Source organism: Acanthaster planci, linkage group LG11 (assembly GCF_054643075.1).
Source record: "Acanthaster planci isolate LZ-2023a linkage group LG11, COTS_SCS, whole genome shotgun sequence".
NCBI classification, from domain to species: domain Eukaryota; kingdom Metazoa; phylum Echinodermata; class Asteroidea; order Valvatida; family Acanthasteridae; genus Acanthaster; species Acanthaster planci.
In genome coordinates, this window is record NC_141787.1 from 10,461,573 (window position 1) to 10,487,034 (window position 25,462).

At 41.0% G+C, this 25,462-nt stretch overlaps 1 protein-coding gene across 3 annotated transcripts; it reads right to left on the bottom strand.

Annotated features, from left to right (window-relative positions):
* Positions 1–136: 136 nt before the first annotated feature.
* LOC147797462 (pre-B-cell leukemia transcription factor 1-like) lies at positions 137–15,392 on the bottom strand. 3 transcript variants are annotated; one of them, XM_087143137.1, is made up of 6 exons: positions 15,125–15,373; positions 12,559–12,749; positions 11,403–11,538; positions 10,499–10,688; positions 8,743–8,864; positions 137–6,077 (listed from the first exon to the last, which is right to left on the bottom strand). In XM_087143137.1, exons 1-6 carry the CDS (start codon positions 15,323–15,325, stop codon positions 5,913–5,915), a joined length of 1,005 nt encoding a protein of 334 aa, XP_086999263.1. In that variant the 5' UTR covers positions 15,326–15,373; the 3' UTR covers positions 137–5,912. The 3 variants fall into 3 exon arrangements, with proteins under 3 accessions (XP_086999263.1, XP_086999262.1, XP_086999261.1); XM_087143136.1 differs by having other exon boundaries at positions 12,559–12,752; XM_087143135.1 differs by having other exon boundaries at positions 5,936–6,077; positions 8,717–8,864; positions 12,559–12,752; positions 15,125–15,392.
* Between the last annotated feature and the right edge of the window lie 10,070 nt (positions 15,393–25,462).

The following is a 25,462-nucleotide window of genomic DNA, read 5'->3' on the forward strand; positions in this document are numbered from 1 at the left end:
ATGTGTACGGGGCCTGTGCATGGGGCCAGTTGTAGAATTTACCACTAGCCTGTCTCTTCTTTGCTTGTGAGGGCGCACTTCAGGTTAGCATAAATTACACATGCAACTTTAAAAAACTCCAGAGGAAAGCCAGTGCTTTCATTTCCACCAATGTGTTTATTATCACAAACCATCTTTGTTTTGTAGTGGGGTAGGTAAGGTGGTCTCCTCAAAGACAATGGTAATAATTACAGTGATTTACAGCAAGTTGGGCCGCCAAAACCAGCCCCTCCTCCCCCCCAAGAACAGGCTTTAACACCATCAAATTATTCTCAACACCAACACTGGGTGCTGTTTTCTACACTTTTTTTTAAAAGTCTGCGTTTGTCTACGCAGATTGATATCGCTAGGCTATTACTGATAAAACTGGTACACGTGAATGTACAGTTCAACTAAATATCACATAAAAGTGTCGTTTGTATGGTTAGTATAGCTGACTTTTTTGTGGGGGGAGGTCTTAATTCCTTTGAGTGTAGTCTTTTTGACAGCACTCCTTCATTGCAGGCACCTGACTCAACCTTTTCTTTTTCCCCCTTCAGAACCCAACCATACAAGCAACATTTTTCCTATTGACTAAAAACTACACAGAAAGAGTGCAAGGGTTAAAAGAACTTCTGATGATTTTTATTACTATTTACAATGTGATTTTTAAATTTAAATGAACTATAACCTACACTTTACCTTTAACCCTTGCACTCTGAACCCTTTGCATCTCCATTAAGGACTGCTCTACGATGACTGTACAGTATACAAAAAGTGTTCACATTAGAGTGAGGTTTTTTTTTTTAATTTTTAATTAAACTGAATTTACGACCTTTAGATTTCTACATACACTCTGATTAATTACACGTGCATAGCACCCATGAATTTAAAAAAAAAAAATGTTTTCTTTTTACACATGGTCAAGAAAAAGACACCATATTTTAATTAATGAACACATTTAGCCTGGAATACTTTTTTCCAAAATTTTACTCGATTAATTTGCAACACAAGAAACTGAAAGTATCAATAAACCAGGCTAGAAAAAGCTGCTGTGCTTGTGGTAGACATCACTGTTGATAAAGTTTCTTTGGTTTCTTGACACTTTCCAATTTTATGATGAGATATAGAATACTCTTTCTAGTAAGGTCCATTTCTCTTCAGAGGGAACGAATCCAACAAAAATGAAATTAGCATTGCACCCCCCATTGTTTTCTTGGGGAAATGCTCAACGTTCCATAAATGCTGCATTCCATCAAATTTACCACACGACTAAGGTCTATGTTGTTTTGGAATAAGACTTCAAATTTTTATCACAAAAATAAAGCAACACCAGTCAGAGGGCGAGAAACAAGCATGTACCAGTAGGGGTGAAATTGTGGTGGCGCATCTGCAAGTTTCCTGATCATTTATCTCTTGACTTTGCCCTAATCGAACTGGATAACTCTTTGTATGTGCCTTCTCACCTAACTTTAACCAACAGCAGCTTCATAGCTGATGCCTCCACAATTTTTTGATGTCAAATTTTACCCTCCGTGTTAGAGTGGTCAGACGTGAAGTGCTGTTCAATCTACAACGCTTTCTTCACAGAGTGGCTGTTCGTGGAAGTTATTTGTGCTCAACAGTGAATTGTAATAGATGTTACAAATGACAGAGGTCATATCAGTCAAGAAACAGGATTTAAAAAACGAAATTAAATAAATAAAATGTACATGCAAGAAAATTGAAATCTTGGCATTTTGGATACCACTGACCACTGCTGTTGATCCAGGCAAACTGAACATCATATCAAATTCTTACGTCCCCCCCCAAAGAAAATTTACAGTAAATCCGGGCAACATCTTAAAATCAAAGAAAACAGAGATCTACACTTTAAAAAAAGTAGATAAGAAAACGCAAGCCAAAAAAACCACACAAATTGCAAGACCGTAAAATCTACAGTGTCTATTTCAAAACTATGGCAATGCACAACATTTTGTACAGTGGGAGAGATAAAAAAACCAACCCCCCCCAAAAAAAACCATAGTAATCAAATCTCAGCTCTGGGTATCTCAGATGACAACCATGATTAAAAATGCACAGACAGAGTCCGTTGATAATCCAAAGCTCAAACTGATATTTTTTATGCTGCATTTTCTTGAAATCACCTTAAATGACCAACAAATTTTTGATTTCTTTTTTTTTTTGGTCTAAATGTACATGCTTCAATGAGTATGCAGAGATCATAAATAATACATGTATCTGAACTTTTTGCACATGTATGAGTTCACAGGGTAGATGCACAGGTGAGCTCTGATTCACTGGCAAAGATTTACAGCCAGCTGGCCAATTACAGCATTGATTTATGACAGGTGAGACTTTAAGACTTCCTCGACCAGCTTGGTTAGCTTCAATGGGAGCTTTCCAATTGTGGCATCTGAGCTTGGAGAGCTTTCTCCGCCTGAAGTCAGGAAATTACCAATGTTGTAGCTGGCCTGTGAGGGCTGAAACATCCCAATGGTAAACAAGATGGAGACATAACACCGATAAATTGCAGCATGTTTGATAATGCTGAAACAATTCACTCAAAAGTCGTCCTTTTTTTTTAGTTTAAACAACAGCTCTCTCTTTTGCACTAATTAGGGCATTACAACCGCACATGATTTTAGCTTTTCGCTTCACATATTAATTTTCTTTCCCTTATATGTACAGTGATTTCGAATGAGATGTCATTCTACTAAAATAGCCCTCCCCTGTGTGCCATGAGGGACTACCATCTCTTGTCCAATCAGAGCATTCCTACTTTTCAGTATAAAAAAAGTATTTCAGTATTTCAACCAATAGGAAGTGGCTTTACTTGCTTGCATAACTCATGATCCACAAAGCGCTCCATGCGAAGAGACATTTATGCTCCATTACTTTCTGGCTCAGAGATTTGCTCCAATTAGACCGTGATTCAAGGTGTGCAGAATGTTTCATTTATAAGATGCATGTAAAACTCCACAGCTAGGCAGATGAAACCTTCCTCTTTTGTAAACACTTTTTTTTTGTCAGGGACATTTTAAAAACTCTTAAAACTGTTTTTAAATAGGCTTTGTTAATTTTTTTTCTGTTTGATAAATGGTTATCCAAGAACACAAAGAAATAAAACAAGCCGTTATTTGTTTTGGAGTCATTGTCGAAGCTTTGTGTTTGGTTTCAAGCTGTAACTTGAAGCCGTGGGCCATACGTTCACAGCCTTGCATGAGAAGAACAGCAAACATGTATTTAGCATCTCAAAGCTTGGCACTGGTACTAGAACTGTAATAAGGTCACCATTGGATAAATGAAAAAGTCATACTCTGTATCACTTAAGTTACACTCATTGACATGAGCATGAAGTCCAAAAAAGTAGAGAAAACAATTGGGTAATCCTAGAAATCTGTGAATAGACCATCTTCTCAACTGTTTCCTCTCTCCATGTTAACCCTTACCACACAAACACAGCATGCCTGCATGCATTACTTTCACAGCCAATTCCTTTCAAGTTGCAAATTAAAACAAAAGCCAATGTACAGTGATTAAAATAATCGTCAGGTTGCCTCCAAATATTTACCATAAAATTGTTGAAGAATAGCCAACATGTCTACTTTAAACCTTCACTAAAATACCAGATAGGTTGCGTAGCATTTAATAACAACTGGTACATTTCATTTAGTCCTGCAAGTTTTCTGTAATAGTTGGAAAAACATCTGAATTTCTTGTTGAATTCATAGTTGAGTGCGTGACTGACAGAAAATGGTCACTCTATGGGGAAAGTGAATTAGTTCCCTTTATTAGAATGCTGGGTATGCTCAGTCTATCTGTTGCCAGCTATAACCTGTTCCCACATCTATATTTCAACCAGTGTGTCTGGGTCCAAGACTTCTCTTCCAACAACTGGTCTGAAATGAAGGGGGAGGGGAGTAATTTTTTCTAGCTGTGGACTATTTCTTATAAACATCTGTGTTGTGAAAATTTCATATTACTACTGAATACTTCTGAAGGAGTTTTGAAGATTTATTTGAAAAACCATAATCTTAAGAATAATTCCTCATGAAAGAAAGGTTTTGTTTGGAATTAAGGAAAAATAGTTTGCAGATCCTATGCTCAAGAAGTCAACAAACTCATTACAATGCCATGATTGCCATCTTGACCTCCCACTTAATTCTGAATGAAGCTCCTCCCCCTCTCTTGAGAATTTCCCTTTTTTTCTTTGACACTCTGAGTAGAATCCTCATCTGGAAGGCAATTATTTCAAGAAATGCTTTTTTCCTTTCCATAAAAAGTCTGTATTTACAGTCGTGTTATTTTCATTAAAGAGATTTAACTAGGAACTTCATTTTCAGCTTCAACTCCCCATCTGAGAGAAAATAGAGTATAGTATTACACAGAAACCAAAGATCACCTAAAGCTCACAAACTAAGGGTATTAAATATGACAAAATGAAAATAAAATCACAAAAACCAGTTGAAAATTTCTGAAAAGTTCAACTTAAAAAATGCCCACATCTTTAACATGCAAGCATAGTTTTGACACATCCATACTTTTTGTCTCCAATATTAACAAGAGTATCAACATTTAAATTAAAAAATAATGGCACATTTTAAAAAATAAAAATAAGCTGAAAAACAGGTGGAATACACAGGTTTCAATAAGATATCGATTATCGATACTGAATACAATCACTTCACCAAAAATCTGAAATAATGACAACCTTCTTGTTATTATGATGCATACTTACATGTCAAACACACTCATGCACACGCCATGCTATGGCTGGGGTGAAACATTTTGTGTTCAGTTTGACACACTGAGCGGTTACGTTAGTTGTTGAATCTTTAACAAGAAAATATATACTTCATACTTGGCAATTTTTTTCAAAGCAAAGAGTGGGTTAACTTCATGTAGAAAAAAACCTAGGCATTTACCAATACAACTTGGTAACACCTGGTGTGCATTAATGTTCCTTGACATGGTGTCAATGTTTAAAATGAGAGGAGGGGGAATTTGGCGAAAAATGTCACAGATGACTTGTAAAACTGAAAGCCTTTTAAGTTTTCCATCTTTTCAATGTTCAAACTCTGCTGAATAAATCACCACTGCACCAGTGTGGGCGATTTCAAGAAATGCAGTTTGCATGTACCACAAAACACCAGTCCTCTGGTTTCTTTCTTCCAGATTTAGTCCTGGCAAAAAACAATGCCGTAATCACATGCTTACTTGAGAACAACAGAGGGTACGAGGAGGCTGTGAGACTTTTATTGTTAAGTGCTGACTAGGTGCACACAAGCAGGCAAGATACGAGAGACAGTGATGTCCTCTCCATCCCGTCTGGACCAGCAAGTCGTATAATCTGGGAAAGGTCCCTTGGAGGGGGGGCGTGGTCCTCAAAACTTGCTCTTTGGCTGCTTGTCGCTCTCTGCTTGTCGCTCAATAGTGTTTCTCAACAAAATGGTGCCAGTCCTCCGCAAACGATTTGTCTAACACTACAGTTCCTGATTTCAGTTGATTTTCAAACACACTGTTCCGAGCAGGATCTGGTAGACTTCAGATGGTTTCAGGACTGCACAGCATTCCCATTTCAAATGAAACCACGAGCTAGAGAGTTCTGGGGGATTAGTCATCAGGAAAGATTCAATGTGGAAACATGGAAGTTGGCAGAATGAAGTGTAGCACTTTACAGAACACGTAAGTAGTCGACACCATTTAGCAACAGGCAATGCAGCGGTAGAAATGTAGATAGTCCATTGTGGTTTTTTGTTTTCTTTTTTTTGGTGAAGTGATTAATTTCTTTAAAATAAGAAAGAAAACAAAATCGCAACAGTTCAAAGTGATGAAATATCGGTGGCACATTTTCCCCAACAGACTCATGGCTGTGTCCCCCCTGGCGACCGTCACGATGCGCCCACTACCTCGCCCCCGCTGGCTCGACCGGACACATGCTGGCTGGCATACTGGGTCATGCTGGGGTCATACATGGAGTGAGGCTGGCTGTGCGGGGGTAGGGAATCCCCACCGTAGCCCCCTGTCTGAGATATGACCTGCCTCAGGCTAGCTACCTGGACCACAAAGAAAATGAATTTGGGGGAAAAAAATCGAGAAAATTTATACAGTGTTTATATCACTAGGGAGAGGAGCTAAAATTGGGTTACAACAAAGAATGTTACACAAAAGAGTTAATGCAAATTTGAAATTGGTTTTCAATGAAATGCTTTGGCACAAAACTATTTTCCTCAAGATGATTATTTGAAGTTAACAGACTGTACAGCTTTATCTGAAGAGTCACTAATGCAGTGGCACACACTCATTTGCATGCAAATCCCTCACAAATCCAGTCACAAGTCCACTCGTAAGCAACATGGTGAATGATAAAGGAATGCTTGCATTGCAGTTCATTTGAGTAGCTTGTAACTTGGCTTAGCCCTGAGAGAGCCGGGTTATTTTGGTCCATCTCACAGCGGGGGGGGTTCATCCCTTCCCATGCATATAAAAAGACACTCCTCATCATTACAAAGATGAGATTTGAACTCAATCAGACATGATTTTGTTGTTACGGTCATTTGAAATTCAAGTCTACATGCATGCCAGCCCGCAAGCATTTGAGCATACCAGCACAAAAAAGATACCTGTTTGGCTGACCTGTTGCACGAGAATGGTGTTGTTCCATTTTCACAAAATTGGTGTTAAAATTATCCCCCCCCCGGCTCTTTTTAGGGTTAAGACTGGATGACTTTGGTGGACTTTCAGGGACTTGTAATGAACTTAATGACTACTACACTGCTTTTCACTTTCTTAAACCTTAAAGTGCACGGGCATTTTGGCACCACCTGGCGACAAGCACGGTGCCACCGCAGTGATGGCTTCCTTTCTGTATGCCGCATTCACATCTCTTAATAGCCTCCATTTGTTTTCAGCAGAAGCATGCACACAACCATAGAATACACAACAACCTTGCTGTGTCTCTGTTAGCCTATTTGAAGTGTGGCAGGACAGTCCCCCGACACAACAGGAGGGTGCATAACTGGTATGGGGATACTTGTTGTGGTTACTTAAATTAATCCACTTCAAATAACGCCATCCTATTGTGTCCACGGACTGTCCATCATACTTCAAATAGGCTGTTAGAGACTTCAAAAAGGCTAACTTATCTCATGTACATGCCAAATGACATGACAAGCTTCATTGTTGCTCCGGTAATCACAACAAAATGAATCTATCTGAACAGTATGAATAATTAGATGGTCTCAATGTCTGACTGAGAAGAAGCCTATTCTATGCATACAAAAATATTAGTAAGCAGGTGGTGTTGTACAGAAACTTATGTGATGAAATTTTTCTTTGCAAAATAGACTTTAAAAAAAAAAACTTATTCCTTGAAGTGTATGGGATAATGGTAAACAGGATTTCTTATAAAGCAGCAGGAAGGCAAAAGGATGACTTCAAGAAAAATGGAACATCATGCAAATGAGGTAGGATTGAACATCACGCAACCAAATGTTCCTCGGAGAGGGATGATGGCATAAAGTGTGAAGCGGGAGAAGGGGGGGTTAGTACTGGAAGGTGATTTACCAATCTAAGAGAGATTCATTCAAAGACGCCACCGAGTGGGCTCCGTACAGGAACAGATGATGTGTAAACTATAAGAATCATTACATGCTTCTAAGGCGAGTGCGTGCATTGTTGCGCTATGACTGGGACTATATGTGTATAGGAAGTGGCTGCAGGTATCGGCCAGCGTTCCCTGGGCCTGCATGCTAATTCCAGTCACAAACATACTGTACACAAGCCTGTAGCATCTCTGCTGGCCAAACAGTGACACTGTGATCACCTGTCTGTCATGAAACCACTTTTGTGTTGCTGTGGAGTGCTTGCTTTTGCCATGTTCCTTGCTCAATGCTTTTGCATAATGTACGGTATATGTGAAACTTTTACAAGTGGAGAGCTAGAGTTGGGGGTGGGGGCAGGAATTGTGCAGGTCGAAACCGAAGCAAATATCCAAGCTTGTGTATAGCTTTTTGGTACATGGATACCAGTGACACAGGCCTGCAGGCTGGGGAAGGGTCACGGGGAATCAATGCACCCCTTTCAACTGGACAGCCAAGCAACTTTTTCCCTTACGGTGTTGTTTAATTTAACAACCTGTTGAGTATAAAGATCTGAGTAGTACAGTACAGAAAATATTTTTCCGGTGGAAAGTCCAATAGTCTTTTCAATATCTTTTTGGAGATATCACTTTTCCCGTTTGTGTGAAATCCAGCCGGCTGGGATCAACTGAGCCTACAGGCCTAACACAGAGGTTATCCGCCTAGAGCTGAAGTGCACCCTAATCGGGCGAAAGAAACACAGGTGGTGACAAGCGGGTTCTTGCATGCGTTCTGCATGTATGCAGCGACCATACATGCCGGAATAAATTAGTTACGCGTACTCAGTGTGCTTCCCGTCAAGTGCGTATCTACTAGCGCACCATAACACGCCCTCTTTTGTTTCGCTTAGACAGATACACAAGCTGAACATGAGCAAAGATCAAGCATGGCCACACTTAAGCTCCACATCACTGGCAAATGCACAGCTAAAACTACACGAAAGTGACAATGACACACACACACACCAAAAAAAAACAAAAAAAAACATGCTCAATCATTACAAAAAAAGCCAGGAAAAAACTGACAGAAAGAAAATGACCCCTGAAGGAGCTTACAGCGTACGAGTGTGTCAGTAGTGTACCTGTGACTGGACGTTGGCCCCCACTTGGTTGGCCATGTTGTAGCTGTCTCCGTTCTGCAGGTTCATGAAGGAACCCTCTTGGCTGACCATTTGGCTCTGGGATGACATGTAGCCCCCTGAACCTGCATTTGTGGGGGGGGGGGAGGTGGGATTTTTAAGGGGGGAGATAAAAATCACAACATAAATTTAAAACTTCATTCCAGATTTTGCAAAGTACAGTACCTTGGATTCTTGAAGCTCTTCCTGATCACAATTTGAGTAATGGAGATGAAAGGCTCTCTTTCCTTACAAACGCGATTACAGCTCTTTCTTGAGCTGTAAACATGTGTTTGTCATGGTCTGTGTAGGGGAATTACATCTAGGTTCGGAATAGCTGACAGGTGAGAAGTCAATAGCTGAGTGTGAGTGTAACAAAAACTGTTAAATTGGTGGTTGTAAGCATTCAGGGCAAAAAATATGACTTCAATCTTCCCCATTCTTCATCCGAGCACAGCAGCATAAACCTGAAGAACAGTCTCTGACTGAACAGTGATTACTACTCCTACTTTTCCCAAGCAGTATCCTAGAGAAAGAACAGCAACCATCTTGGGATTACTTCCAATGTCCCCTCCCACCCAACAGGTCTCCAGCCTAGACAAAGAATACCACGCAGGAGCCAAGCTGGGACAGTTATTCAGCGGTTTTGAACAAGCAACCCCTTCCCCAGCTCTGCCTAGGTTAGATTTGCTGAACAGTTTTTCCTAAACTGGAGTTTAGGAAAATCTTACTTGCTTTGGAATAACAGTCACCAAGCAGCACGGTCAATATCATTCCTAGGCTCATGTGCAATGCACATGTGCACCAGGCCATGTAGACCATGTACCATGGCTAACTCTTTATGTGCAATAATCGGCACTGCATCATTGCCGAAATGGCAAGGATTTTTACCTCAAAATATTTATCAAAAGAGAAAATATATTTGCAGATAAACAGATTAGCCTCTGTGGATTTTATGAAGCCCAAATCTTCATTAAATACTTTTGCTAGTATCACCTGACATTTCTCATGCTGCAAACTTTGGAAATGTTCCATTGTGGCTCAGTGCAACTGAATGGTTTCCAGGTCATCTATTATAGCGGTGGGAACTAGTTTAACTGTACTGTGTGTCACATGTAATTTTAAAGTGATGACTCAAGGAAAACTTTATTTCACTTCATCACTGGACTTCAAGAGATAGCTGTCCAAAGGGTGAAATGGGGCAGAGAAAATACTTTAAACAAAATGCAACAATTTCACTGTTATTTATTTTTAACTTTCTGGGGGGGGGGAGGGGTATTAAGTTTGAAAGTGTTCAAGGCCAAAACTCGCACATCATGAGGTAGGCCACCACATGTTTGAATGGGCCCGAGCCAGAACATCAGCAACTGAAAAACAATGTACCTGACAAACTGCTAAACCAAACATTTTGTGTTGACCCTGTTACATTCGCTATTATGGCACTGCAGTGTGCTATCAATTGTTATGATTGGTCATGATGTTACGCGTGCTCTTATCATTGTGTAGTTCTCATTCACCCAAAAGACTCCACGCACTTTGAGTTCCTCTGGTACTCTGTACTCTGATGAGGCTGCCTTTCAACCCTGCATGCATTGCTATTTCTGTCCATGCCGTGAAACCTTGGACCCATCTCCATCATCTCAAAAACTGCTACTGCTCTCTCTCACCCACCCCAGAACAGAATCCTGAACCCAGTTTGAAAACACCAAATCATTCTTACCAGGATTGCTACCGTTGCCTGTGGGTGTGCTGGGTGCTGAGGGTGGTTGGCTCTGGTTGCCGTCATGCTGCGACGTTGCTACAGAGACAGCTGCTGCTGCATTCTTGGCTGCATAGAGATTTGCCTCCTCCTGTGCTTTGCCGATGTTCTTCTTGTAGCGAATTCTCTTGTTGCCGAACCAATTTGAAACCTGCACAAAATGGTACCCATTGAACACAACTTCATTTTACTTGACTGGTACCTGCTCCTATTTCATAGATTTCATTCCCAATTTAGAAAAAAAAGAAAGAAAACAATGTAAGGACAGGAACCAGTCTAATATTGCATAGTACTACAAATGCGGTGGCCATGCTTTAGACATGAATCTGTTTTGCAAAATGGTGGATGTTAATATGCAAGGCCCATTTGTTCTCCTTAAAGAAGATTAATTGATGATGGAGATTTATGCAGGTATTGTATAAAGTAAATGTTTTACATTCATGCAGTGGTAAGAATTATAATTTCATGAGGTCACATATGAAATGTTCCATTCAAATCAGCTTTAAGTAACTCATGAAATTCATTATTAACAAAATATCTGGGGAGTAGGAATGTCGATATACATGTACCGGGGGAAACTTTCCCGGACTTACAAGCCACCACTGCAGTTTTACCACACTTGTGCATGGGTCATACATGCACACAGAACAACAGGGAATATTGACTTGCCAAAATGCACACAGTCTCAAGTTTAAGAATGTGGGCGTGAGTGTGGTGTGAATATGAGTCTCCTCTGTACAGAGCAAGTACCATGGCTACATTTCACTCAAACCTTGTCAAAGTTTGTGAACCATTTTGTATTGGATATGAGACAAAAGAGATGAGCCCATCTTTGGGTGCAGCGTACATATCTCCCTGTTCTCACCTGTGCCACCGTTATCGCACACTTCCGTGCCAACTCCTCTTTTGCTTCTTCACTAGGGTAAGGGTTGCTCAAATGGGAGTAGAAATATTCGTTTAAGATCTCTGTTGCTTGCTTGCTAAAATTTCTCCTTTTCCTCCTGCAAAAAACAAAAAGAAACAAGTTGACACATTTGTTACAATTTTGCAGCTTTACTGTTTATTGTCAGTTCTGGTCATCAACTCATCATGGCTTTGCAGTAGAGTAGACAGAGTGGCGCCCTCTGTTGTTTGCATCACAATCACTCCGGCAACATCTACTCACGGTACATAATATTATCATCAACACATCAGGGCTTTTGTCCATATCATACACCAGGCAGTCAAAGCAACACACAACTGGCTAGAATCAAAGACAAGTTTTGAATTAAAAAACAAAAACCCACACTGTAAGGGTGCACTTTGAACCAGTCAAGCATGTGGAACTCAGTGAATGCTACACAGCACTGTATCACCTCATCACAAGAGCCAAATTAAGGATACCATGGAAGCATATGTGACTGTAAGATCATGGTTAATAAATACAGGTACAACTGAAATTTGCCACAATTGAGCATGTATGTAAACTTTCTCAAACTTCACTTACAATATTTATGATAACAACCTGGCATTCTGAGATGCCAAATTCAGACACTGGATGACTAGGAGTGTGAAGAAAGCTGCTAGTGCAAGATTATGCTTCCATTTTGAATGCATTCTTCCAGTACAGTACACACAATCAATCCCACAGATTAACGAATGCACACTGCTAATTAAGCTGCATGGACTGTTTTACTAGCCTGGGGTATATGTCATATTTTCGGCGCTGTATTCTGTGACCAACAAAAGAACCATATTTGTGACATCATACACACGCATGTTTCTATTTCATCCAAAACCAGCACTAAGTCGCCAAAATGTATACATGTAAACCAATTTGAAGCCCAAAACAGAAAGCTTATTTTCGTAAAAACATGACGTTTTATGGCATAGGTGTGATACACAGTGGCGTGTGACTTGCCAGGTCTGGACATTTGCTTCTGTACATGAACCACCCCAAAAGAAAAATTTAACAGTTTGCAATTGAATGAGCACAACACAAAAAAGTTTTATCAGGAGAAGAGAAAAGATGGCAACCTTACCTTGCATCGAGAAACCTGGATCTGAGTATCATGACTGCCTCACATGTACTCTGCTTCAGCTGAACCTGGATGGCATTGAACTTTCTGTGAATGATGCTGACCATGCGCTCAATTTCCTTGGGCGCGATGGGCCGCGTCCTACTCTGCTCCCGCAGGAGGTTCATGACGTGCGTTGTGAACTCGTTGCAGGCCTGCTGGAGGAGAGCGACAGAAGAAGAAACAAACTATGATTTGGGTCTGATGTGATAGCAATTTTTCTCACTGCATGAATCTCCAGTCAAATTTCTCTTTTTAAGGCCTACTTTACGCTACGATGGCTCCGCTTCTTAGGTTTTGAAAATATTACTTTCAACATCGCATTGTTGACGGTACTTTGTCACCTGGTTCAAGCGTAGTCACAGTTTGATCCTTTTTATCAACAAAATCATAGTAAAATGCCATTGTATAACCAGCTCCAAAGTCTTGATTAGTTTCTCTTTCCCTTATTTAAAAGGGAAGATCATCAGAGCATGATTAGACCAGGAACCATTCTCAAAATCCTTCTATTGTTTGGCTACAAAACCCAAGTGTGGTTGCCTGACCACATACTACATGAACGACAATGCAGAAAACAGCCTACTGTGATGTTGCATGGGTTGCAGTGAGCTTGCAAACTTCGACACAAACGGTGGTCAAAGTGGATTGCATGTTGTTCCAGTATCTTTCCATGCAAGCATAACACACTGCATATTTGTGTACCCTTTGCAATATTGACCCCAGGTCACTTGGATTGGCCTCACATTCACAGACCATGGGGGTTGCCTAACCCAGGTTGGACGTTGTCTTCATTTACACTGCAACTAACGTCCAGGGTATAAAAGTCCTCCTACAATGCGAAATTTTTTTCAACGGTTTTTCTCACATTTTTACCTGGCGAAGACAGCTCAAATGCCCTTCACAAGTGCCTTGTATCCCAAATTCTATAGATGCTGTGTTGCAATTACTAAAAACGTCCATGGACAACGTATTTTGCAGGAAATTTTACGAAACTCCACGCTGTCCATCGCGATCTACATGTACGTTGTCTTGTACGCGTACTTGCACATGCATGAAATGTATAGTAACCGACCGCCCCTTACGCATGCACAAAAGAGCTGTGGGCGTGAAGAAGTTGCAGATAAGGCCTTGTCTGAAACGGGCTTCCAAAGCTACGGCTAGGTCTCGTCACCATGTCTCCAAGCATTTCAAATGGAGTGACGACGTAGACCTAGCTCTAGACAACATAACTGACAGAATGTGGGCCAAGTGTGGAAGCCATTTCACTCATGTGCAAATACGTACAACTAGACGAACGTAGGCCATTCATGAATCGCGACGGAAAACATGGAATTTTGCAAAATTTCTTATAAAATACATTGTCCGCAGGGGTATTTAGTAATTTCAACACAGCATTTATGGAATTCAGGATACGAGGCATTTGTGAACGACATTTGAGCTGCCTTCGCCAGGTAAAAATGTGAGAAAAACCCTTGAAAACCTTTCGCGCTGTAGGACTTTCATAACCTGGACGTTAGTCACAATGCAATGTAGACGACATTGGGGGTTGCCAGTATTTTTTCCCAGAGGAGGGCAAAGCACAGGGCGGGAGAAATTTCTTGGGGAGGGAATAGGGAAGCGGATAAGAACTCACCAGTAACAATGAAAGGCGGTCGATTTCAAAGTTTTTTCTTCTCTTTTTTTGGGGGGGGGTGGAGGTGGGGGGGTAATGCTCATGTCTCAGACTCTAAATAAACACAACATACTGTAAGAATCCACAGATTTCCCATATGAAGAAAAAATGAGCTGACTGCAAAACAATGATAAGGCTCTGTCTATATCAACCGACTGTAACCAGGAGTAACAGTTGCATCTATCGGAAGGAGCTGCAGCCATTATCTGGTGGCTTTCATTGGGACATGTGTGATTTTTCAGTTACAACTGTTGCACAAGGTGCAAGTGCTCGGCACAGCCCTCCATGATCAAGGTATGGAGTGCCATCTAATTGACCTTGGCCACGCTGTCACACAGAGCATTATCAAATCACTAGTGACTAACTCGGCACATGAAAGGATACCTAACGATGTAACACTGGTGTACAAACCTGTGCCCAACCAATAGTTGGGTTTGCACAGTACATGTGTCTGCCCTTGATAATACTGTCTGCAGGAGAGACGTCAACAATTACATCAGTTGCACCAACCAACCTTGTGAAACTGATTCAGTTGTGAAATTCAAAGTTAACCTAGCAAGTGCCCAACCCGACATTCACCGGTAACTGGAGTACAGCCTAAGAACTACGCTGACCATGAAAAAATGTTAATATCCGATTCAAAATGTCACTTACAAAAATGGGACAAAAATATTTGCATGCAGTTTCAATTAAAAACACTTGACCAATAATTTCTGACCATCATGCAATTTTTCTAGGAGGCCGGGAGCCTGCATGCTGTCTCATTCGAGAGGAATAAATAAGTGATTATTTCAGCAGGCGAAAATTAATTAAGAATTGCATCTTGGGCCTGCCAACATATCTCTTCAATTAGCCCACCTGCTCGTATTTCTCAAGCTCTGTGTGGTAGATCTGTCTGATCTGTGCCAGCTTTGCTCGGTAGTCTGAGTGCTCGATGGCATTGTCTGGTTGTCCTGGGCCGCCTCCTGAGGCAGCCGCCGCGGCTGCAGCCGCCGCCGAGCCCCCGCCCTTCTCTGGCCCAGCCACGCCCTCAGCTATAAGCATGTTGTCTAGCCTCATCAGCTGAGGGTCCGGCGGTTCCTCCTCTTGTGCCCCTCGAATACTTAGAACTGTAGCAAGACGGGGAAAAGATGAAAACAAGATAACTTGAATATCAATATCACATCATGAACATGTAACTTCTAGGAGCCAAACCTCCATCTTCTTCTAATAAGTAACTTAAAATTCTTTGACACAGAATACAAACATTTCCAGACTACTCAATGCATCGAAATTCAAGGGAAAAAGAACAAGAACTTAATACGCGTGGAAATGAAGCATAGAAAGGAAGAATTACCATTTTGTTCCCCACACTCAAAAAACAGAACTACAGGAATGCAAGTTTGAAAGAAACAGTGCCTCTTCTGGAGTCTCCAACAAAGATCAAGGTACGCTATTTGTTCATGAATGATTCGTCAAGATGTTAGCCCAGGGTTTTCACTGGTCAAAAACTACAGGGATTTTTATCCTCCCTCAAAACAGACATAGAAGGAAAGACCACACTCCGTGGGCAAACAGATCTTAGAGTGCGGGGAAAACACACACGATGTAGACACTGGAGGAGAGGAGGCAAACACAATCTGTATATTCAGCAATCTTTGCATTTGGAGAGTGTCAGGTTTCCCCAATGTTTGCTGCAGAAAATGAAATTCAAATATGTCTATATTTGCCAAATGTATCAAACATGTAATGCACATGGTGCTTGGCCGCTACAAGAAGTGCAGAGTGCATTTCTGGTGCGTTACTAGCTGTCTATAGGCATGTACACGATGCTAAAATGTTTTTTAATACCTGTGTGAGTTGATTTCATACAAACAGGCAGAATTACTCTGTAAAATCTCGAACAATCTTCTCTTATCTTTTATAAACTTAAATTTTCCTCTGGTAAAATCTGTCACAAGTTTCTCCAAACCACTGCTTTAATTTTCTAAGAAACGTGTTCATTTTCAGGACAACTAAATTCAGTATTTATACTGCCCTCTTTTGACAATGTAGTATGATCTTTAGACGTGACAAGTACATGTACCATTTCAGGCACATCTCCACAATTCAGCACTACCACATCAGAACAAGAACTAACAACTTCAGATGATAATCACTTGACTTCCTGGATTATTTGAAAACTGAACTGTAAAAGTGAAATTTCAAAAAGAGATTCTGAACCCTCTCCATTTTCTGGAAGAACGTATGCAGCTGCTACAAATTAGCAGCTTTGGAACTACACTGTTGGTCAACTATAGGAAATGTGTTGAAATGTGTGACATTTCTACACCAAATCCAAAGCCTTCTCAATGTTTGTAGCTTCAAGGCACCAGCTGCAAAATTTAGGCTCAATTTCACAATATTCTCTTTTTCCTATTCAAAGAAATCAAAATGTGAAAGTTCTATGAGACTTGATTGAAACTGGTAATAGCCACCCACAAAGTCTGAAGTACATGTAGTTAAAGACATATTATCATGCAAAACTCTCAAATCCTTTATGAACTGAATTTATTCAACTCTTGAAACACCACAAGGCATGGCTAGTTGATACCAGTAAACCTAGAAACACAGTTTCCAAAGGTCAGGCTGGGTGTGTTAAGGAAACTGTGGAGCCCTGAAGTCAGGCTATTTGATTTGGGAAAAAAACAGCAAGGTTTTGTTTACTTCCCGGGAGTGAAATTGTGCAGAAAATGCATGTTTACATGTGTGCAAAGGCACATAACCATGAGAACAAAGTCATGTCTCCACAAGGATACAAATTCCACTATGTTAGTTTCTTGAATAGTGTATGTCCATTCTGCTGAGTCCTACTGTATTTTCAAGGTGTGCCTTCCTTGAAAGCTTCCATATCAGACAAAAACCAAGGTGCCTACCTCTTTTTTTTTTTTACAAAAATTAAGTACAACCCTTATCAAAGTACACCATCCCTTTAATAACTTAGCATATGACCTGAGTTGAGGTCACTACCAGTGATCCCTACCAGGACAATAAAACAAGCCAAAGTTGTACAGGGGGCCCAGTGCTGTCTCTGGGGCCATTGACTTTGAGCAATGGCCCCAGTGTTGACCTCACTGACCCTGTCAAAAACTTGAGAATTTTCATCTGTTCCACTGTACAGTGTATAAACCGGCACAGTCGTCCTTTCAGAGAAAAATCTTGGCAATATCTTGGATACACGGAGGGTTTGCTGCTGCTGTGCAGGCAGTGCACCAACTGTACTGCGCAGAGCCTGGTCGGTGTAACAGCTGGATTATTTTTGTCACTGCACAATTTGGAGTGGGCAGAGCTGTGGCAGGAAACATGACACACTGCTGGTATTCACATACTAATCCATGCCAAAAATCACTTATCCAGATTTCACCCTTTACAATTTGCCCATCGCTAAAATTCATCTGATTACTTTCAACAAACCTGTGGGAAAGAACTCATATCCCTGTAAGCACATGGTGTAAACAGGAAAGTTTGGCAAAATAAAAGTTACAACTTCAAACAACATGGGGTTTGATGAAAATCACCTTTTGCAATTGAAAATTGCAGCAATGCACTGCAACCTTATAAAATGTTTCCTCTTGTTCCTTGAAACTACATCATAATCTGAAGCAGTAAATGTCTAGTTGATATGTTAATAATATGCAGTTAATAACAAAATATGAAATTGTTTATCCCAAAGAAATGAACGTCAAATAAACTGAAGAAGTATATAGCCTTACAATAAAAAACAATGTGTTTTGAAACTGTGAGACTGTCTTCAGTGCAGAATTTATTCCTCATTTATTGCCAGTCAAGCGGAGTGCTGCACCTCCACATGCATGTACACCTCTGATTCAAAGTCTTGACCGTTGTAGGCCAGGTCTGGTGACTATGAGGCTAGCTATACTATCCCTCCTCCAAGCCACCCCTCTCCTCAAAGCTCTGACCCAAATGGACAGAATGGGGTAGAAGAAATTTTTTCTCAAGGTAAAAGTATTTATCCTTTCTTTCTTGCCTTTTCTTGCAGGACTGGTTTATTGTCCCCTACAAAATGGCCATTTCTGAATGCTTTGTGTTGGAGAAAAGGGAGAGGAAGATTTCCTACTTAACCAAACTAAAAGGCCTATCTCTGCTCCCAGTTATAATGACTCAGCATAGAGAAAATTAACTAAAATATACAAAAAGGATTCTGTGATGCCAATCCCTCAGCCTTACTTTTATCTTAACATTTCTGAATGCTGTTTCGCAAGAAAAACTGCTTTGTGACTGTGCATTTATATTCACAGCTGTTTACATTCTAAATCCTGACATCCACCAGCCACTCAACCAGTAAATTTACAGAGTGTTGATACGTAAGCTTTAACATGTACATTATAAAATCAGACAAATACTCACTTGTTATCTGTGCAAATGAGAGGAGATGGAAACAACTCACATTCATAAACATGCCACCCTAATATTTTTAGAACAATTTAGAGCCAAAAAATGCCTAATATTTATTAGAACAATTTAGAGCCAAAAATTGATAACTGCCCATCCAATCGAATTTTTGTTCAATATGAAGTGTTCTTGTTTTGTCCTCTTTGCTTTGAAAGAACAGGCATATGAGTGGACTCTCTTACAGATGCATGTTTTACATTTGGTGATTTCTCTGAAAAAGGTGCAATAATAAAAACAAAAGACATTATCCCAGTGGAAGCTCACTGGATTGTCTAAAAAGAGCTGGATTCCTGTTGAGGGATAGGCTTGAACATCCCCCCCCCAAGCTTGAACATACAAACACTGATTTCTCTTAATACTATCTGGAATTCTGAGAAAACATAAGAGCCCTTGCAGCATCCAATGACAGCACGGAAAACTTGAGAAGGCAAGGCAAAAAACCACTGAAATCCTATTTAAACCTGTGAGGATTCTATGAAGGATTTTTGCCAATCAAGAATTTCTTTGTAATGGTTTCTAGAGTGAGATAGCCATGTATTATTCTTGACTGATGAATGTAAATATCAGCTACATGCTTTGACATTTTCTTATCAAGTTAAAGTGACTGAACCAAAAACTCCACATCATAATATCGGCATTTCTTTTTAAGACTTAATTAAGATAACCAGTGGTGGGTAAGAATGTATCGTCTTATGAAGTCCACTGTTAAGAAAGTAATGAGTAGGTGCAACCTAAAACCACAGGTGAAAACAACTGTGGCACACAACCTTAGCAGTGTGTCATTTTCTGGTTATTACAAAAAACCTGCAAGCCCAGTCCATGCCTTTCTCCTGTAGAATAACTGTAACTAAAATTTGTTCATAAAAAAGCCTAGCATTATAAACTCATCATTATTTTGCACAAACCAGTCCATAACCACTTTTTGATAAAAGTCTGCTCAATGGGCATTTTACCTTAGCTCTTGTCTTTTTTCTCCTGAAATATGCCCCCCCCCCAAAAAAGCCTGACCCCAGACAGTCTGATTTCTTAATCCCAGCCACACCAGACCCCCCCCCATCACTTTCCATGAAGGGACCATCTCCCCAAGTTCAGGTCTCCTAACTTTGACTAACTCCCTGCCCAATGCATACTGACACCGAACCCCAGACACTTTATGAATGCAAACCCACATACACGTACAGTCTCCTAACTGAGTGCCCTTCTGACAGCCACAGCAAATTTTCAGCAGCACAAGCCCTTGCCTGTGCAGAGTGTGGGGGCCCTTACTGATTTTGACAGCAGCAAGTGTGCGCAGTTATTATACAATTAAGCCGGGCAATTGACCTTGTTGACAGTCAAACTCTAGGTGATTTCTGTGGCTCCTGTTTGTGCAAAAGTTTTTTTTTTCTTTTCTGCTGGAATTGTCATCTCCAGATCAGGGCTAATCTATGGAGATTCTGCACTGGATTAAAAATGGAGTTTGATTCTTTTACCACATTCACTGGGAATGGAGGCTGATACTGCTAGGGGCCCGTGAAGCTTACCATTATGAAACAAATGCACATAAACTGTCTGCAAGTAGAAAACAGAAGAACATTGGGCCAAGCCGTTTGATGTCAATATAAACGAATGCGTGCCATGTAGGCGCTAATATGATTCTGAAGTTGACATGCACCAAGTTTACCAAAGATGTTAACATTAATTTTCACAAATCAATACCTGTTGAATAACAACCCTGATGAATCTACAAATATTAACAACACCACTAGCTATTATTTGTTCCATGATTACTTCTCTAAAAAACCATATGGTGGTCCGTACCATCTTCAACACTAAGATTCATGGATTGATATTATCATAAAATATACTTTGCTTCTTGAATGATCCTATTTCCGGTCACTGAAATCACAAGGATTTAAAACAGAAAAAGGTCATAGTTCACGTTCAAAAAATGAAAGAGAGTTCGCTCTAACTCCAGTGCCTAGGACCAATTCAGTCAAATGTCTGATAAAAACACAGCCACGCTGTTTATCATCATATATAGATCATTTGATACCTTATACTGGATGCATGTATGGTAACCCTTGAATTCATTTCCGGTAAATAAAGCATACTGCTAACATCTAAAAGCCCTCCCCGTCACAACTCCATTTGAAAACAAACAGGCGGAAACAGAAATTTACAAGGCAGGGGGGAAAAGTGTAATGTAAGTCAATCCAGTAGCCGGCAATTCAGTCAGTTTGGCATGGCAAAGATGTCAGCCATGGTGTGCAACTTCCCCTGTATGTGCGCGTGTGAGTTCTTCTGAGCTGGTAAACAGAGATCAGCAGGGAAAGACAGATCGGGGGGGGCGGACTTTTTCGCTCATTGGATTTGACAGGTAAAGTGTCAGGGATCAAAATAAAGATAAATGGGGCCGAGCGGTTGGAAGCTGTGTGGAGATTGATTGCACAGCGAGAGGAGGGAACTCCTCTCAGTCTCAGGTACCCCTACATATTTATATATATATATATATATATATATATAAAAATTTATATAAGTGCGTTTTTGCTGGCCTGTATATGTATGTGTAACTGGATGTCGTGTACTAAGTTCTGAACCTGAGCTGCACGTGGTGTCCGGGGCGTGTGTCAGGCACTGAATGGTTTGAGTGGTGGGGTACCAACTAACCATAATAATAATAACTGTAGCAATATATGGATGGGGGAGTCTGAGTGGAGGTGACATGGGAGTGGGGATGGGTTGATTCTTGGGTGATTGGACTGGTGTGGAGCCTGGCTTCATCAGTGTCATTTCACTCTGGCTGACAACTGGGTGAAAGCGGCTGGACAGCCGCTCATATCCATCTTAGAGGCTGAGGAACCTGAGATGTTTTTCTTCTCTCATTTCCATAAAGGCTGAACTTGTTGAGTTGGTAGACATCCAGTTGTGCCAAAGTTTGGGGAAAAAAGAGGCATGAAATGGGACATTGATATCACTGCTGTCTCATATTTAAGCCAAACAGTCCTTCATCCAGCAATTTTAATAGAACTTTCATGGTCTTGTAGGTAAGGGTTTATGCAACAACGAGTAATATTTTACAACAGGTATGCATATGTACACACTATCTTCTCCCCAAATTAAAATCATATGGGAAATGTATTGGATACCTCGAGGAAAAGACTCATTGCCTAAAATAGCCTTTGAATTCAAAATAGAACCACAGGTGTTAACTTTAAAAGTCAATCAGTGTGTTCTGACTGCCATCAAATAAGACTTAGTGCATTTAACAGAACGGTATTCATACTATTTATATTACTGAAATCAAACAGCTCTTACAGAGTCTGCCGAATCACCCACTGATTACGACAAGGAAATTGAAAATTTCTGGAAAGTGCCACAAAAAATCTCAGCTAATGCTTCAATGAGAATGATGTGATTGTGTTCGGAAAAGAGACAGATGAGCTCTTGACTATTACTGAAAGTGCGAAGCCAGTTCAAATTCCCAAGACCATGAAAGTAGCACTAATCTACATGAGCATGACACCACCTTGAAGAGTTTTCAAACTTGTCAGGCCTTTTCTCGGCAACTTTCATTTTGCATAATTGAATGGTTGCCTCCATGCACCCCAAACCTCTTAAACAGTCAGGGAGAACACCAGTGGGTGTACCAGCAAACCACCAGGCAACCTGAGGAACAGTACCCCCCTCCCCTTAGTACCCCTTTGGCGCCACAGGGGACGGCTGCAGAGACACTATCGGATGATGGCATCTGCCTCATCCAATCCTTGATTCCATCAACAGTCTCCCAAGTGATGACACTTCCACTGCCACTCTGCGTCGGTCCTAACCATCACAACACGCGTGCGAAACCCCGCCGGTCAGCTCCCGTCGCCAAAACCTGCTCACCACAGAAAAAAACCCCACTGCTGCACCAGAGAACCTGCTCAAGAGTTCTTGAGAACCAGGTGGGAGAATGTTCCTCAGCCGATGAAAAGCTGCGCGCCAAATACTCAGCCCCAGAGTAGTAAATTTATACGCCCTTCACTGTAGCATGTATTGGATTTCTGCGTCAAATCAATCCTAAAGTGTTTAGTTTCATAACAGTGAATAACTGCATCCGCTGATGTGGGCAAGCATTTCTTTACGCATCACCACAGGCCCATGGATGGGACAGGAGAGGGGGAAACCTTTACACAATTACACTGTTTTCACTCCAATGTTTTTGTGTTATCGTTATTTCAAGGCGAGAAGCTATGTGGGTTAATGGTGAGTGGTCAATTTCAGACGACTGTGGCAATCGTTTGGACAGCCAGATGAAGACGATTCCATTAGGAGGGTTTTGTCTTTCTTGTGAGACAAACCTGCTGTGATCAAAGGCAACATTTCCAATCAATAAATTTGAAGGAATTTGACAGGAATTTCTGAAGTAAAAAAAAAATGAAACACTATGCATTAGCTTTTTTTTTCAAGGGCTGTTACTGTTTTCAAGCAATGTCATCTGGAATGAAGTTGAAGTTAATTCATTTATTCTTGGAGAAAATTGAACACAAATTTACCACAGCATCAGAAGTCTTGTTTGAAATCATTCAGTAGTTTAGCACTTACATGTATTTCATTTCTTATTCTTTTGATGTTTGCACAGCCATCAGCAATGGTTGTCCAAATTTATATCATAACAAAAATTGTCCGCATCAAATTTTCAGTACTAAAAGAAAAGAGATTCTGTGGAGGCTGCAAAGTGAACCACGTGCATTTTTATATAGGCGGATGAACGTATGCCCCAACAAAAAAATATCGTTGATACAATCTGACACTGATCATCTTAAGGATTCCAAAGACACCAGCCTCGACAAAATGTGCCACTTCATCTTCCGATGATATGAACAGGGAGAGGCAATTTGCATCCTGTCCTCCAGGACCCATTAAATATGCATGTAATAAGTTTGGACCACGGGGAGCACGGCTGTTGAATAATTCAACGGGCCCGGCCGTGTTGTCGTTGACGATTAATCTCAGAGGTGTTGGAAAGGCTGGGTGTTGCAGGAACAGTCTTTAGAGGATTCCTGAGCACACAAATGGAAAAAAGTCTAGGTTGGAAACAAGCAGAGAGGGAAGAAAAAAAGACTGGCATGAAACAGTAGACCAGCTGGTGTACTGTCTGTTTTGAGTGAAAGAGAAGTTGTTCTTAATCCATTGTTAAATACATCCTGAATGTGTTGGCTTTCTGTGTCGCTCTTTTGATACTATCGTAATTCCCAAGGGGTTCACTGCTTTGTGTCAAGCCGGCTAGTCTGCAGACTGTGTGCTGGAGGTGCCTGTAATGCTTGTTGTTAACAGCAACACTGTTCAATCCTCCCGGATTGACCCAGTGCATAGCCGCTTAGCTCTATTCACACAAGCACGCTGACACACACACACACAGAGGGAAAAAAATTGTACGAACTCCACAGTGGGCCAAGAGTGGGTTGTAATTGATGGAACATGAACCCAGAAAAGGGGGACCCTGCACGGCAGCTGTGGCAGGAGAGGAGAGAGAGAGACAGAGCCAGCCAGCCGCACAGACCCGAGTCAGGATCGGTGTGCGAGTCGACTCGTCAGCAAGGCCCTAGGACATCTTGGCAAATCCAATTTTCCTGGCAATCAGAAGGGCAACGTGATGGCCATGAGCTTCTCTCTTGCCTCGCAAATGAATTTGAATGCCTGTGTGGTGACGGCACTGCAGAGCTGGTGACTTTTTTCTTTTTCGTTTGCCCCCGAAAGAAAATACCATCTTAATGGAATCCACTTTCTCAACATGAACCCCTCTGCACCTTTTGTGAAACTGTCCAGTTTCCTGTTGGTCAACTGCTTGTTTAGTTCTTCTCTGGGCATTTTTGTCTCTCATACACACACCCCCAAATTGGCCAGCTGATGTGATTATACAAGTACCAAACGCCACAGAGAGTGTGTCATGTCATTAGAATGCACGGAACCCGATTAGCAAGTGTATAATTGCATTCTGCGGCAATCGGATGGCGAAGGGGGAAGATTCTCTTACAGCCACTTCTTTGTGTCCACGCATGGAATAACTTAGGCTCCCATTTGATACAGATGGATCTCAGCAACCCCTGGCGGCTGACTGATCCATTCTTCCAGGACAAAATGCCCACAAAGAGCTTGTGGGACTTAAGTTACAGATTTGCCTGTTAATTTTCCGCTCCTTTCATCCGCGAAAGAGCAAGACAAATATTATCCCAGCCACCGGATCAATAAATCCATATAAGTAGCAAAGCGAATAACAAACCATCACGGTGCGCCGATGTCCATGCAGTACACAGCCCATGCCAGACTACATGCAATGTGTATGACTCGATTCCAAATCCATCTTTTTTAAAACTAACCAGTGCAGCCAAAAGTAAAAAAAAAATAATGAGAATACTTCTGTTTGTTTTTCCATTTTCCTGACGAACCCAGTTTGAACTAAATCCTCTCTCTCTTTACTGTGAGTGTCTGACTCTCAGAGGGTGAAAAAAAACCAACGCTTTCTCCTTGCGGGTTTCAATTTATTTAGGGAGATGAGCGTATGGAGTGAGAGCAATTATTTGACAAATGAAATGACTCGACGTGTTGGCCTGAGCAAGTGAGGATCTCTACTAGCGGTATTGATTGCTGTTGCGAAGTGGCTTGTGGCATAAAGCCGACACGGCAGCTGTTTCAGAACACGTTTTGCCAGGTGACTTCTATTTCCTGTTCTTTTTTCCCCCTCTCTTTTTTTCATATTATTATTCCCATTTCCCACTCCTCTCTGTATTTCCCCGGTTTCTT

Excerpts from the sequence above, each read along its gene's own strand:
- LOC147797462 (XM_087143136.1), bottom strand. The coding sequence starts at position 15,325 with ATGAGGCTAGACAACATGCTTATAGCTGAGGGCGTGGCTGGGCCAGAG. Across the intron at positions 10,689-11,402 it reads GTGCGATAACGGTGGCACAG|GTTTCAAATTGGTTCGGCAA; the intron begins GTGAGAACAGGG and ends CATTTTGTGCAG. Across the intron at positions 8,865-10,498 it reads AGGCAACGGTAGCAATCCTG|GTTCAGGGGGCTACATGTCA; the intron begins GTAAGAATGATT and ends CCACAAATGCAG.